This window comes from Pagrus major, chromosome 10 (assembly GCF_040436345.1).
Source record: "Pagrus major chromosome 10, Pma_NU_1.0".
In the NCBI taxonomy this organism is placed as follows: domain Eukaryota; kingdom Metazoa; phylum Chordata; class Actinopteri; order Spariformes; family Sparidae; genus Pagrus; species Pagrus major.
Genome location: NC_133224.1, coordinates 10,909,011 through 10,925,123, shown reverse-complemented (window position 1 = coordinate 10,925,123; position 16,113 = coordinate 10,909,011). Strand labels below are relative to the sequence as shown.

Here is a 16,113-nt window from a genome sequence, read left to right as displayed (position 1 = left end):
CTATGGGGGTTTAGAAAAACTAATAGGCCACTAAAAATACTTGGAGCCCGGGGCCTGGGCCAGGGCTTTTCCTGCGTTGCTTCCAGTGTACGCGTGGGCCATTGAGGAAAGAGGAAACGAGCAGCTCTGGTTGTATGGGGGCTTCCTGCACGACATTATAAAGAGCTGCCTCCCTGCAGCCTCCCCTCACAGCGCTGATCAGAGCCAGCCAGGCTGTGGATAAGGCCCTGCTCCACATCTTCAGTTGTAGAGCAAACGCTGAGCTCAGGGATTTGACATCAACGCGGGTCGCAACAGTTCTCGTCCCTGCTGGTCGGGGTAGGTAGAAAAATTATGGGGTTTTTTCACTTAACTATTTTTGCATGTTTCATGGGCTGTCTGATAACCACTTGCTTGGATTGACTTGTTAGTTTGTCTTCTCTTGAAGAGAAAAGTTGACAGTTAAATTAAGATTTTTGTCAGATAAAATGTCCAAATCTTTTGATTTAAATAGTTTCCAGTAACTGTAAGGTGAATTTAGGAATTGAATTTTAGATTTTTACAACATTTAATGTCTTGATGATCTCTCAGTAGCTTGAAGATCAGGTGAATGAAGTTGACGTTTCTTTTGTTTTCCTCCGGCAGGTACGAGTAGGGAGCTGGTCTCACCTAACAGATGTGTCTGGGACACTCCAGTCTATTTATTCTATCAATTACACATAGGTAGGACATTATTTTCCATCATAATTTATTTTTTTAAAAAGTCTAAAACTCCACTTCAAATGATGTGCATTGCTTGTTTCATTTATAATGCCTTCTCTACAGATCCAGATGAGCGTGATGGAAGTATTGGAAGGTTACAGGGTCGACAGAGGGCAGGAGACGAGGGCCGCTGCCCCGGCTGAGGGATATGTGAAGGAGTTCACACGCCACTCCAATGACGTGCTGCTGAACCTGAACGAACTGCGGCACCGCAACATCCTGACCGACACCACCCTGGTTGTCGGCAACGTGCAACTACGGGCGCACTGTGCTGTTCTCGTGGCCTGCAGGTTGGTGCACAAAATAGTCCCTCTGCAGCCTAATATTGTACCATGAATGAGTTTTTCTCTGATTGGTGCAGGTTTCAAAGGAGTGTTTATCCTGTTATTTCTCTTTTGCTTTTATGACACAATCCTTTGTCCTCTGACTGAGTCATGGTTGTTCTTTGTCATCCTTTGTGTTGCCTTTCCCTTCACTTTTTCCTGCTTTCAATTTAGGACATGCATTGTCTTCTCCTCCATTTCTGCCTTGTCCACCTTCCACCTTATTAAAACACTGAAATTGATCCAAATGAATTATTTAATTTCTCATTTCAGTGGCTTCTTCTACTCGCTGTACTCCCACCGTGTGCTTCTTCAGGGGCGCGGTGGCAGCGGGGATCAGCTCATGACCGTGTCTCTCCCCGACACCTTGGACCCAGCCAGCATCTCCCTGCTGCTCGACTTCATGTACACCTCCCACCTCCCTCTGACAGCGAGCATCGTCCCCGGGGTGCTCACCGCTGCGACCTACCTACAGATGGACCACGTGGCCGATACCTGCCGGGATTTTATGCAGCTGCACTGGTGAGGGACTGGAGTGAACATCTGCTTTTTTCGGATGAATAAATACTTGATTGATTTTACTGTGCAGTCTTGCATGTTTTTCACTTGGATGGTTCTTTGTTTTTCAGCAGGGAGAATATGAGTGCAAGACACCCACAGCTGGAGCTGGACTCCAGGGTGTCTGTAGCCTCTGTAGCCCCCAAAGGAGGGGACCTGCCCAATCCAGGACCCCAGAGATTACTCCCAACAAGGTAGGAGGATTAAGTGTGTAGATTAAAAGCTGAAAATGCTCTGTGGGTGTGACTCTTAACATGTCCTACTTGCTTATCTCTTTGGGTTTGTGTTTGTTGTCAGCTTTAGCTCATTACAGCACTTCCTCTCTTTCTCCTGCAGAGTCCCTGCGGAGGTCGGGGGCTCTCTCAAGCCAGGGGCTTTCCCGACCTACCAGTCTGGGTCAAAGGTGCTGAAAGGAGAGCCTGAGTCGCCCCTCATGGCAAGCCTGACTCCATCTCCAGACAGCCCCGCCCGCTCCAGCTGCCAACCAAACTCTCCTGCAGAATCCAACACCTGCAACAAAAACCTTGTGGTGAGTTTGAAGACGATTAAGCACATTTAAAATGAGAGAAACAAGGAAGTAATTATCACTAAGTGGTTTTGTTTATTTCTCCAGAGTGATGTCAAATCCACACCGGACCCAAAGGCCTGCAATTGGAAAAAATACAAGTACATCGTCCTCAACCCTCTCTGTGCAGCCACCACGGTGAAGGAAGAAGAGATGGAGGAGCCACAAAGTCACACGTCACCCACTGCAGACAGGATGGGCTCGACACCCAAAGCACCAGCAGAGGCGTGGTCTGGAGAAGTGCCTGGTCAGATTGATAGGTAAACTCGAAGAAGTTAAGAATACAGGACATTAATGACATGAGAGAGGAAAGAATAAACATGTAATCATAAACATTTCTTCATCAGACAGGGGCAGGCCTCCTGCTACGAGGGTTCTGGCCGAGCCCCTCCCCTGGGGCCACCCCCCTCTCTGGATCACCCAACACTGCCTCCGCCTCACAAGGAGGGAACAGGTATGAGCCAGACCTCCCTCAAAATTGTTCAGATTTGACTTTTAAACACATTTTTCCTTAAATAGTTTGTTTCATTCAACCTGTCTGCTTCCTCAGTCTCACCCTGCACCAGTTTCCCGGAAGCTGCACATGCAATCAAGCGTGAGAGCTACTACGTGCCCTACTGTTATTCTGGTAACATTCAAGGAACCAAGACTGCCTGCTCAGGTGAAGCTATAAAAAAATCTCTTTCCCCTTCTGTTTTTTTCTTTTTTAAAACCGACACCTGACGCTAACTTTTGACCTTGCAGGTGACAAGCCGTACCGCTGTAATGTGTGCGGTGCTCAGTTCAACCGACCAGCCAACCTGAAGACTCACTCTCGCATCCACTCGGGAGAGAAGCCTTACCGCTGTGACACCTGTGGCGCTCGGTTTGTCCAGGTGAGGGTAACTCACTCTCTCTCTCTCTCTCTGTGTGTGTGTGTGTGTGTGTGTGTGTGTGTGTGTGTGCACTCGAGGGGATTTTAATGTATGCAAAGTGCACTCCTTCATAAAACACGTGTCAGTCCTAGCTTCCTCTCAGAGAACGTTTCCTCTTTTTGTCAAAAACCCTCAGTTAGTCATACATGATTTCATTAAAAACTAAAATGAAACAAAAAAGATTCCTCATAATATATATATAATAAACTTTACTTTTTTTAAACAATGATACTAAGTGCTTTACAAAAGAAAAGAAAAACAAACAAGGCAGATACAATGAAATTGACTCCAAGGGCATGAGCACGGAGGAGGTAAAGAAAATAACATGAATAAGGTCAAATAAATAGGAATAAATAGAAACATTTATATCAAACATGACTAATATTTTGTAGGAGCAGGAGTAGAGCATATAACCTTCTGCATTCAAACCTGAAAAGTGTGAGGCACCCAGCTGAAAAATCTGAAAATTATGTAGATTTATGTCAGATGGTTGTGGAAGACTTGAACCAAATTACATAGAGAAAAAATGTAATTTTAGTGAGTAGAGCTGCAACGATTGCCTGATCGATTGATGAGTCGTCAACTATTACATTAATCACCAGCTATTTTGATAATTGATTCATCAGTTTGAGTAATTTTTTGGGGAAAAAAGTCAAAATTCTCTGATTCCAGCGTCTTTCGGTTGTGGACAAAACAAGATGGCATCTTGGGCTTTGGGAAACATTGATTGCTATTAAACATGTCATACCTGACATATGGCATCAATCTGTGATGTCTGAGGGTTGAAACTGACATTTTTCAATAACAAATCTTAACCTGACTGTGTGGTTTTGTCCTGGTGTTAGGTTGCCCACCTCAGGGCCCACGTTCTGATCCATACAGGGGAGAAGCCATACCCCTGCCACACCTGTGGCACCCGCTTCCGCCACCTGCAGACCCTGAAGAGCCACCTGCGCATTCACACTGGAGAGAAGCCTTACACTGTGAGTCACAAACACACTAGAAGGAATTAAAAGCAGTGAAAAAATCTAAGAATATCTTATCATTTGCTTTTTTTAATCTGTTGCCCTCATTGTTCTTCAGTGCGAGAAGTGTGACCTTCACTTCCGCCACAAGAGTCAGCTGCGTCTTCACCTGCGCCAGAAACACGGGGCCGTCACCAACACCAAGATCCGCTACAAGGTCCTGACCGAGCCCTACCAGCCTCTCCTGCAGGCCTGCTGAGGAGGTCCGACCTTCGACTCATTGATCAGAAAATGTGAAATTAACTTCAGCAATTTTAAATTATTAGCAATTATTGGTTTTTGAATATGAGGTAGTAATTTATAAGTTTTGGCAAGTCACCAGAAAATGTTAAAATGGATTCCATTTGGAGAAAGAAACAGACAAGAATCAGTATGTTGTTGGACGAGTTTTGGAGCTATAAGTATGGATCTATAAGTTTAATTAGAAATCCTGGGTGGTTTTTCTGAGATGGAGATGATGTCAAGAAAAGTGTTTTTGAAGGTCTGTGAAGGGATGGAAAGAAGGGAACGAGGCATGGAAGTAATTTTGGGATGTATTTACACTGAATGATGAAGAGTATGTGAACAGTTGAATGAAATGAAAGATAATGCAAGTTTTAACAAGGAAAGGTGGTAAATTTGGGAGTTTTTGGAGTAATTTAAATTCTAGCATTTATTTAGAAGCACTTAATCAGTGTTCAATTACTGAAATCTTCTTCTTAAATGTATATTTAACTCAGATTTATCTTAAAATTGAGGCCTGGGGCCTGTTTGTTATAGTCCAAGCAGGCAGAGGACTTAGTTGTCTTGTACTGAGCGTAAGGTAAAGAAAGAATAGTTTTCTAACATGATGAGTTTGAACAAGATGACTGTAAGCAATTGGAAAATTGATGATATTAAATTTGTATGCGTATGAGTTCATTTGCTGGACAAAGATGGTTTTGTACAAGTTAAATTAAATCATTTTTATATCAATTGGAGCTTTGCTTTATCAGTGTCTTTATAGATTTATCATTTTTAAACCTGTAAAATCTTAAATGTCTCTGAATTACAAATAATTAAGATGAAAATGGTGCTGACCAGACTATATTAGCAGTGTCGACTCGGCTCTCTCTGCCACACTTCCCTCCTTCGGCCTTTCCCCTTTCTGCACTTCCTTCCTCTCATTAACGCGCTTTTTCTACCCATGAATCACATCTTCTCTCAACTCAAACCTTCCCCGCCATTTTCCAGATCTTGTTTTGTTTTCGTCTTGGCACTTTTGTGGAAACAATGAGTGGGAGGGCACCTGTTTCCTCCATGTTCCTAATGCCGGGTACTCACACTGGTACCAGCCGGCAACACGTGTGCAAGCTCGCCGGTGCTTCCTGAGGGTGAGGGGGCCGAGCGTGGAGGGGCTGCAGATTCCTGCTGAACTCTCCCACCCTCTGTCATCCCCCGCTTCCTGCTCCCTGATGAGTTGTGGCTAGCAGGGCTCATTGTCCAAGTTCAGGAGACAAACGTTGGAAGCTTGACGGGACTTTCCAACCTTCATCTCCCTCCTCTACTGAAAAACTTTTTTCCCCTTCATCAATTTGTGGACAGTGATACCCTGTTAGGAGTCTCCTTACATATCAGCTCACAGAGAGTTTGTCAATAAAAGAGAACTTCTGTTTTTCAGGAAGTGAGTATTTCATGAGAAATGTGTGTGACTAAATTCAGGAAGTGATAATTACTGGAAACCTTTTTATCTATTAGTGAAACTGCACAAAATCCAGGATGACGACTCTGTTCCTTCAATGAATTTTATTGTGTAAATATGATTTGGAGAAGTATTCTCTTCCGCACGGCAACATAAAATAAGAAGGAACCAAACTCACAACCTTTATGCATGCAGTGGAAGAGAAATTCCTGAGGGGGACACCAAAGGCAGTGCTGTAACAATGCAAACTAATACTGCGCCACACTGCCAGCTAAGGACAACTATGTTGCTTTTCAAGCTTCTGTCACTGACTCAAATTCAAATAAATGGTTGATGTTTCTGTGGCTCATTACCAATTGTCAGCGGACTGCTAGTTAACATAAAGACTGGCCTGTAATTCAGTACAGAGACAACAAAGATAGACAATGATTATATAAATGTATTTTGATTGTATTTAGCAAGAAAAGTAATGTGGTAAATATACTGGGGGGGACAAATAATGTTTTTCCCAGAATTTTAAGGTCAAGAAAAGGCCACTTTTAACAGTCGGGTTAGGAAATACAATGTTGGTCTCTCGCTCAATAGGAAGAGAAATCAGCTCCAAAGCAGTTTCTTTGCATTTGGCATTTTTTAGACCTTGTGTTTGCCTCCCTCTGGTGTTAGACACGTGTAAACCCGCAGGGCTGTTAGTTGTGATGAACCAAGTAGGGAGATTTTTTGAATGTGACTTCACTTCATTTACTTGTCTCTATGACACGTTCCTCTAACCTCTGTTGTAGTGTTGTTTGTTGGCAGAAAACTGCTCTTTGTACGTTGAAATGTAAAATGTGCACACCGATCTGTTCTAACAAACAAGTGAAAATTCAACCGAGAGACCAAATTAAGAGTTTTAACAGCATTTCCCACAACTGAAGACTTCCCAGTCCCTAATAGAGGTTCCTCCCTCTTACTTTTTTGCTAATGCTTAATTTTTCTTGGTTGATGTCCTATTGCTTTAAGCTATGCACTCATTGTTTTTTTGTTTTTTAAGAAAAAGGGATCCTTTCTCTTCTAGGTTGTGCTGGCAAAAAAAAACATGCCTTAATGTGCTTTCTCAAATCAGGAACAAATGACTCAAAGGAAATATAGCCTAAGTTCTATTCATGTGTGAATATGTGATAGTTCAGGTTATTAAAAACTACATGGTGTCATGTTTGTACATTTACAAGTCAATAATTTTTATATCAGTGTCCAATATCACAAGCATCACCTGAATACAACTGCATCCCAGGTAAAACTACTTTTCCCCTTTGCACTCTGGACATGTTGTCCGGCTGTTTGTGCTCAGATCAGAGCTGACTGGCTGTTAAATTTAGCAGAAAGAAGATTATTTAACAGTGGTCTACAAATAGAGATGCTCAGAGGTTGTTTGACTCATAATGCTGCCTGCTCATTTGTCCACTTTTAAAGGGGCACTTCTGGTTTTGAAGAAGAAATTCAAACTCAGAATTTTGATATTTACAATAGGCTATTAATGAGGTAATAATACAATCTCACAAAAGGAAATAAACAAGCTGTTCTCAGAGGAAAATAAGGTCCCCAGAACACTGTTTGAAGCTAGAAAGGTGGCAGGGTCCGCCAAATATAAACAAAGTAAAACTATGAAATGGTGTTGTCCTTTAAGGTCAGTTTATTTGTTCAGTTTATTCAGTCATGAAAACAAAGAGAGTTTGTTTATTTGGTTTGTTTAGTGATAAACATCTTCTGATTAAAATGTCTTCCCCTAAACTACGTAGTGCGCCTTATTAATATTTTGGACAACAGATAACGGTCTTGAGTCTCTATTTATTGCGTGATTTTTTAAAATTCCGGTGCAGGTGAAAGAAATAGCATATTGTTTGCGTTGAATGCAAACCGCATATCTCCAATTTAGATTATTTGAATTAATCAGGTAAAAACTGAAGCATTAACCATTAAGTGATCTGAAAAAATAGACTTTTGTAAGTGCATATTATGTTGACATTCTGGAGGTACATAGTTTTCATAGGACATAATAATAAAGCATAAAGCAGATTTCACGCGTCAGTCATGAAGTGTCTACTGCGCATGCGTGTACGTCACCGGCTCTCTGTAGTGACTGTTGAACTTGTCCCAGCGGCTCGTGGACCCTGCACTGACTGTTTACCACCATGAGCCCGGAGGCTGTGCAACAAGAGCCGACAACCCGAGGGTGAGTGAAAATTAACATTCAGTTAAACTGAACCTTTAATGAGGCTGTGAGCCGGTTTATCTGAATAACAGCGGACTGACGCGCGCTGACATGTTGGTTTTACAGTCACACACGGCTCGAGCCTATCACTTTTAAAGGATTCAGCCCGTCACTGGTTACGAAACAGTTAATATTTCACTATAATATTGTCATAACTTTAACATTGTTAGCAACAGTTGAAAAAAACAATTCCTAAAATACATTAGCACGGCCGCTAAAGTTAAATCGCCAAAAATATGTTGCTAGCTTAAAATAATTATGTTCTTTTGTGTGTGTTTAATACAGCTGAGCGAGACAGCCAGTGCGCAGGCGCCGTGTGAAGCCTACGTCACTCACGTGGTGTTTTGCCTGGAGAGACCACGTGCACAGTTTACGGTGCGCGCTCCCGCCCGTGTACCTGTTCATGGCTGTGTAATACATCATGAATGAAGCTGACCAGTCGTTTGGATGAAGCTGCAGCTGCGTGAAGGAAAGGCAGCACCAGCACGTGTTTACAGGTGCGTGCACCCTGATCACAGTGTATTTAATACATATAATAATGTGGCTTTATAACAGACTAATTAATCATTAATTATATGGTTTGGAACTTAGATTTAGTATAGTGTATATAGCAACCTCCAACAAAAAACAGTGTTGTAAAACATCATACTGAGTAAAAGTAAAGCGATTGTGTTACTCTCTTAAAAGTGAAAGTCACCCATATTAAGAGTACCTGTGCAAAAGTCTTAAATGATCTGATATTAAATGTACGTAAATATCAAAAGTACGAGTAAAAATAGATTATACATACATTTTTATATAAAGTATGTTCATGATTAATCACCATGTAGAATTTCACTGATTATAAATGGATTTACTGACAATGACAGATAGGTACAAATACCTCAAAAAGCATCTTGTTGGAAATAACACTTACTTGCTTATTATATAGATTGAAATAAGATACAAAATACTGGAAACAAGCAGGCATAAGATACAAGAAGAGAGGTGTCACATCGCACGGCTCAAATGAATGCCAAACACAACCAGCTCAGCCAGTCTGCCTGGCAAGAACTAGTAGGCCTGCAGCATTCCCAAACCCACAGAAACGCATCCTACAGTTTTGGTTAAATACGTTTCCTCAAACAACAGTACAATTTCTCAAAACACCTGATGACTCTTTCCACCAAAGTAATACACAGAGCTATCATATGAATTAATCTTACAGAGCATTGTTTAAATACTGGTGTGATAAATCTAAAACACTACCATCAAAATATTTTTGGCTTCATGAGACCATGCCATATAATTTACTGTATAAAATACTTTGCCATTTTGTACAGTACTGTAGTACAATAGTGGGAATATATCATATGAATATTGTATTGACACAATAATTGTATTAGAATAGATAGCTACAACGCAGCTTTATCCATCCATCGAGCTCAAATTGGGCTAAACTCACGACACAGCTTCCAAGGGTCAAATGGTAAACTTATAGTTGATATTGCAACATTGTTCGAGTTGCAATCAAGTTGCACAGATTTCATTATTCATCATTTTGTCTTCTTCCTCCGCCTCCTCTTGCTCTATCGCTTCCTTTCTTTGCTGCTCCATCTTTCACCTGAGGTCTCTTTTACCATCTGACATGTCATTGAAGTGTTTTGCCATTTGACTTTGAACAGGTGAGAAGTGAGTGAGACCAGTAGGTAAATAGGGCATTGTATTTTGAAGACCAGTGTTTTCCAGGGGAACAAAGTGTGCTAAATGCTGAGATGAGCAAAAATGTGATTTTGAATGTCTATATCAGAGTTTTGATTCTGATATATGAAATTCAAATTTTCAGACTTGTGTGCATTGTTCCAGTTTTTGTGTGTATATAATTGAGAAAAGGTGTAAACAACAAATTCAAATTGCAAGGAGTGAGTGGTAGAGTAGCCTGGTTTTGATAAACCTTGACTTAGCCTGAGTGTCCTCAACAGTATCTACAGTCCTTTGTGGCAAATTTGTGATGGGTTGTTTTGGGCTGTAAAAAACAAAATTGACTTGCCTTGACTTGACTTAATCCTTACTGTAAAGGTTAAGAATGGGAAGTTGCTTGTATCAGTTCCGATTGTTTGTTTGGCCATAGAAAAACACATAATTGTCAAAATGAAACTTAAAGACGCGCATGTCACATGATCCTGGTGTCAAACCCTACATTGTCCTGTAGCTTTTGCTTGCTGAAATCTGGTGTGTGTTCCGTCTGCATCTCTCCTTCAGCAGGTAGGTTTCAAACGTACATATACAAAAACAAGTTTTTGGGCCATTATTGTGTTTCCTGAAGTCTTTCAGCGCATGTGTGTTTGAGAGTGTGCTGGGTCAGATTCCTGTCATTCCTGCAGCAGTGAAGTGAGTGGCATTAGATGAGGAATGGATCGGGTCACTGTGCTTTGGCTCATTTTCAACTCGCTGTAAAAACTCACCAAACTGAGCAACAGCAGGGAAAATACTGGTGACCCAAGAGCACATAATAATCTGCTTTTACTCAACTATATTTGTAACTATATGTACACTTAACAAGTGCTCACACTGACATAGAATAGTATATTTTTTTATTTTCTGTCAAGCTTTTTGCAAGACAAATTAAACAAAGCATGTGCTTGTTGAGAGCACATGACAGTGACTTTATTTTCCTATGTGGGTAAGCTGATCAGGCACAGGTTTCAGGAAACCAACTGAAAAGTGACTACAGAGCTACCAAAGTCAAAATGGGGGAATTTGTTTCTTAAAAATTCTGGTAATAGCAGATCATAGACAGCTGATTGTGGCAGCATGTTGACTGCAGTACTTGAAAGTTGTGTTCAGTGTCAGAAGAGGAACTTCGGTCGTGTTTGCTGCTGCAGCAGAGTAAAGAGGACACATGCATGTGATCAGCTGGTTACTGTCAGCAGCACAAAATTTGCCGGAGGATGACTTTTTTTCTTAAAAATATAAATGTCATCATGTTCATTATGTTGCTGTAGTGAAGCAATAAAAGGGAGATTTTCTGTTTTTAAGATGAGCTGTAGGGAATGATGATACATCATGGTGATATGGTGGCAAACTGAGAATCAAATATGTAGGTCTCAAAGTTGCACCGACAACATGTCCATTTATATCAAGCCAATCTAGTGACAGCTGATCGAGGGGCTTTCTTGTCTTTAAATATTGAACATGCAATTATTTCTTCATAGCTGATCTATGAACACCTGTCAGCTGGCCAGAGTTCACCTCTCACCTAGATCTTGCTCTCCAGTGAAGGCCGACTTGTTAAGCAGCGCAGTCACACTTACACAGAACAACCAGTTCATCTATTGGCCTGTGGGAAGTTAATCATTATGGCTATTGACAACATCAGAGAGAGTCTGACACTTGTTCTGCACTGGCTTGAATCTTCGTTTTCTCGGTGCTTCCTTTCTCTCCTCCTCACTGCTTTTACGCTGACCTGCAGTCATCTTATTTTTACAGATAAGTCTCTGCTAGACATGGCTGACGGCAAGCCCAAAGCAGAGAGCCAGAGCGATGAGGCCGAGGGCCCGGATGGAGGCTGGGGCTGGGTGCTGGTCGGTGCCATGTTCGTCAGCACGAGCCTCGTGTTCGGCCTGATGCGCAGCTTAGGGATCTTTTTCGTGGAGTTTGTGCAGTACTTCGATGAGAGTGCTCAGGCCATATCCTGGATCTCGTCCACGGGTCTGGCAACACAGCAGTTCTTCAGTGAGTCAATGTGTTATACATAGTATGAGTGTTTTGTTTGTAATAATGGCCACAACTAACTATTATTATCTGTGATACATCTGTTAACATAAACAGAGAAAAGCGCTGGATGGATTATTTGAAATTATAAAATAAATTATCAAAATTCTGTTGATCAACTCATCGGCTAACCTGTGCAGTACTAGTTGCAATTATTTGTCTGATCAAATGTATAGTAATCATGCAAGAGGAGGTGTAACTAAAAGAAAGGAAGATTTTGAATTTTGAGCCATTTTATAGGTTTTCAGAAAAGGCTGCAACTCTTTGACAAGTCACAATTGGTCACTCATTACAAACTCATGCTGTGCTGACAAACACTGCTCTAACCCACTGAGCTGTATTTAGAATTGTAAAATACCAAATACGTCATGCTGAGTTTGGGGGAAATGTGTTCAAATTGTGCACAAGATTTAATCTGATGGAATTATGTAGCCATAAGAAAAAAATCATGAATATACATTACGCTGTGTAGAACCAACCAAGGGGAAACAAAGGCGGAAAGTTGTACATTATGAGTTTAAATTGAGGATAATCTTAATATTTTGTTGCTAAAGAGTCCTAACAAATGGAGATGTGGATCTTTGTTTTGCAGGTCCATTGGGTGCAGCACTCTGTAATGCATACAATGCCCGGGTGGTGGTGATGGCAGGGGGCTGTCTTGCTGGACTCGGCCTCATACTTGCCTCACAGGCCACCTGTCTTGTTCACCTCTACCTCACTATGGGTGTCATTTCAGGTAACATGTCTCAAGGTCATACAACTATTCAAGTAGGTCATACTTGTTTACCTTGTTAACTATTAGCTATCTCAGTGTTTCTTCCCCTCCACTCTCCTCCAGGTTTGGGCTGGGGGCTGGTCTTCACCCCCATGGTAGCTACAGTCATGGCTAATTTCACCCGGCGGCGCACCCTGGCATTGGGACTGGGGTTCTCCAGTATTGGCCTCTCCTCCTTCGCTTTCAACCCGCTCTTCCAGCTGCTGGTGGAAAAGTACGCCTGGCGAGGGGCCCTTCTGATTCTGGGGGCCCTCAGTCTGAATATTGTGCCCTGCGGGGCTCTCATCCGTCCACAGCGACGCTCTAAAGCCCCAGTAAAGGTGGGACTAGACTCTACTGTCTTCATCTGTTGCACATTCTTGTTACAAAGTTTAGTTTACCCAGCAATGACTAGATGGTGACAATGTCCTGCTTTCCATGTAAAGGTTTTAGCCAGCCATGGCTAATGGTCAACAAAGACCTGAGTAGCTTGGTCTGCAATAGCTAGAGGATGGACAGTAGAGTCTTGCCCTACCAAGTGACCTCAGCTTAGGCAATAAAGTCTCCATTACCTACCTTTAATGTTTAATTTATTCATTTATAAGACATTGAGATCTGAAAATCAGCTATGAATGGATTTGTTCAAAAGAGGTCAGCTGCTTAACCAGTAATGGCTAGGGGACGGGAATTGCATAACTAGAAGAGATTAGCCTGCAATGACCAAAGCGTGTGTGTTGACGACGGCAGTTCAGCAAAACAGCAGCATGAATGAACTAAAGGCAGAGAGAGAATCATATTTAAAGAGACAGCAGCAAGATCAAGTGAAGAACTTCCTTCTTTTCTTCCCCCAGGTAGATTCAGAGACCAAGCCATCAAGTGCTTCGCTGCTACAACGAGTCTCCTCCTACCTTGAGCTGTCGCTGCTTTTCGAGAGGCCTTACATCACCTACACGTTGGGCGTCAGTCTCATGAACGTCGGTTACTTTGTGCCGTATTTCCACCTGGTGGCCCACAGCCGCCAAGCCGGCTTCTCGGAGTACCAAGCTGCTTTTGTCATGTCTGCTGCCGGCGCTTCAGACATTTTGGGCCGCGTGGCGTCAGGCTGGTTCTCAGACCTGGGTCATTTTCGGCTGATTCATTTACTGAGCATGTGGACCATGCTGGCGGGAGTGTTCATCATGCTGCTGCCTGTGAGCTCCTTGTCTGGTTCCTACGCCGCACTGATGGTGATCAGCCTCCTCTACGGCTTCAGTGCCGGGGCGCTGACCTCTGTGGTGTTCGCGGTGGTGCCCCTGATTGTGGGTGTGGAGCGCATGATGGGTGGCCTCGGGCTACTGCAGCTCATCGAGAGCAGCGCGGGACTACTAGGGACACCACTGTCAGGTAGGAGATTGGTACAGTGCATTATATCTCCCAATGTAGGCCATGTCACCTTGTTCCATGTTATCTCAAGTGACCTGAATCAGTCCATAAACACAAGTAACACACTGAGGGTGAAAGTAGTCAAACATTAATTGTGAGTAATCAGTGTCAGCAAACTCTCCAACTACTTTTTCTGTGTTTTCTTTCTCAAAGCATGCAGCTAGCAATACGCAACTCATTTATGTTCTGAATATTCTCTCCTGTCTCTATGTCCCAAGGGTTTCTAAAGGACATCACCGGCAACTACGTCGCCTCCTTCATGGTATCGGGTGGTTTTCTCATTCTCGCTACTTTGACCATGGCCACTCTTCCTCACTACTTCTCCTGCAAAGATCCACCGCCTCCGCAGAGACGTTCCCTCAACGTCAAAGATAAGGGTTTACATTCAGAGCTGCAGCAGATTAACAGTTTACCTGCTGACATGAACCACAGAGAAGAATTGTGACGATCTTGCGAGATGACCAGGCTTAATAATGTGCAAGACTGTGGAGATTAAGGATTTAAAGAGCCTTTTAAAGGATGGTGCCTACCTGAAGAGACCAGCAGTTAACAGGCTGCTTCACATGTCAGAGATTCAGACCCAAAGCGAAGAAAGAGGCTTACTGTGAAAACTGACAGCATAAAGGGTCCAGTGAGTCCTCACTCTGTTACACATTGTGACCTCAGTTTAATGTTCAGGCCAGTACTCTCTGCCTTATAGGACACACTGGGCATTTAAATACTTTAGTCAGCAATGCTAAGGTATGTGACTGGTTTGCATGCACTGTGCATGCAAGATAGGAAATGTGAAGGAAAATGTGATCCGAGTTTGTTTTATTTTTGTTATTTCACATGCCTTCAAATTTAACAAGGAAATATGTAGGCAGAAAACGGTTTTACTCTTGATGTAAGTAAATGTGAATCAGATTCTGCTGCTCAAAGACTGACAAGCATATTTAAATTTGCACCTACAGGATTAATCTTTAACTTTCACTATCCTCATTTAATAACTTTTAACTCTTTTAAGGAGGCAGAGATGACACAGCACAATAGATACGGCCAATCAGCATGGCTGGATTAATTTTCTATGGGGCCTGTGTCCCTCCTGTCTGTGCCGAAACTACGCATGATTTTTCACCCAGTAAACAATCAGCACTGCCTGCTGTGTAATGTGCGCCCAGTAGTATATGGTAATTCAAATTAAAACTAATATTTTAGAACATGCACCATATATGGACAATATTGATTAAATAATAACTAGATTTTGATTTAAGGCCCCCTCTCAAGGCAAAAATGAAGCAGGACTTGTCATAAGCCCCTTAGCATTTCAGCTAAAGTTATGCTTTATTGGTGTAACTGTTTCCAGCACCTCCTGTTCAGCCTCAGGACTTTGACTCTCCACAAGTGCTTTATGTTACTGGGCAGGAATACAAGTGCATTTTCCAATCCTACGCTCAGCTCACATAGGAACTTTGTACTGACCAAGACTGTTTGTAAGTCAGAGATGTTTGGCTGCATGAACAGCTGAATGAACAGCAGGTTCATAGGACAGAGACCACACGGTCACTGTGACCTGCTCTTTACAGGCAGACATGTGACTTTTATTATGCCACTTCATCGTCCTGGCAGCTGCTGAATATTGTGATTCAAGCTGTGATTCAGACCTGTAACAGTTCAGTCTGGTTCCCAACCTGGCAACCCCAGGGACTGGTTTTTAATGACTTTTCATCTACCAGCATTATATACAGGTTAGGGTTAGGGTCAAAATGATCCGTTCTTGTGTATTAAGGACTTTTTTAGGTATGAAAACAGATATCGAGTTTAGTTTCTGGTACCATGACAACCTTAATACAGACAACAGGCAAATCGCTTCCTGCAGTTATTGTCTTGACTATTTCTGTTAACTATACAGTCTATCACTTCTTCTGTACTGTTATGTAATATACTATGAAATATCCATAGAATATGTCATTATTATTCAGTGGTTGTCAGTTTAAAGGGGTCCATTTGGGAAAAAGGTTGGGAACCATTGACCGAATCTTAGACAAAGATCCAGGCTGCAACTTGACACTGTTTTATCTTAAAATGTGATATTTTGTACTCACTCTAGATTAAAAAACAATGTATTTTGTTTAAGCTGTCTTGACTCTTTGTCTCACTCTTCAACATAT

At 42.1% G+C, this 16,113-nt stretch overlaps 2 protein-coding genes across 2 annotated transcripts; both read left to right on the top strand.

Annotated features, from left to right (window-relative positions):
- The first annotated feature begins 223 nt into the window (after positions 1 to 223).
- Positions 224 to 5,085, top strand: bcl6b (BCL6B transcription repressor). Its single transcript, XM_073475019.1, has 12 exons — positions 224 to 318; positions 625 to 702; positions 805 to 1,031; positions 1,338 to 1,586; positions 1,694 to 1,816; positions 1,959 to 2,151; positions 2,236 to 2,447; positions 2,535 to 2,641; positions 2,738 to 2,848; positions 2,932 to 3,062; positions 3,947 to 4,084; positions 4,185 to 5,085. The coding sequence occupies exons 3-12, from the start codon at positions 811 to 813 to the stop codon at positions 4,323 to 4,325; spliced, it is 1,626 nt and encodes a 541-aa protein (XP_073331120.1). The 5' UTR covers positions 224 to 318; positions 625 to 702; positions 805 to 810; the 3' UTR covers positions 4,326 to 5,085.
- Positions 5,086 to 7,918: 2,833 nt separating this feature from the next.
- Positions 7,919 to 16,078, top strand: slc16a13 (solute carrier family 16 member 13). The gene is made up of 7 exons (XM_073474770.1): positions 7,919 to 7,995; positions 8,320 to 8,531; positions 11,503 to 11,748; positions 12,380 to 12,523; positions 12,626 to 12,882; positions 13,393 to 13,924; positions 14,182 to 16,078. The coding sequence occupies exons 3-7, from the start codon at positions 11,520 to 11,522 to the stop codon at positions 14,406 to 14,408; spliced, it is 1,389 nt and encodes a 462-aa protein (XP_073330871.1). The 5' UTR covers positions 7,919 to 7,995; positions 8,320 to 8,531; positions 11,503 to 11,519; the 3' UTR covers positions 14,409 to 16,078.
- Positions 16,079 to 16,113: the final 35 nt, after the last annotated feature.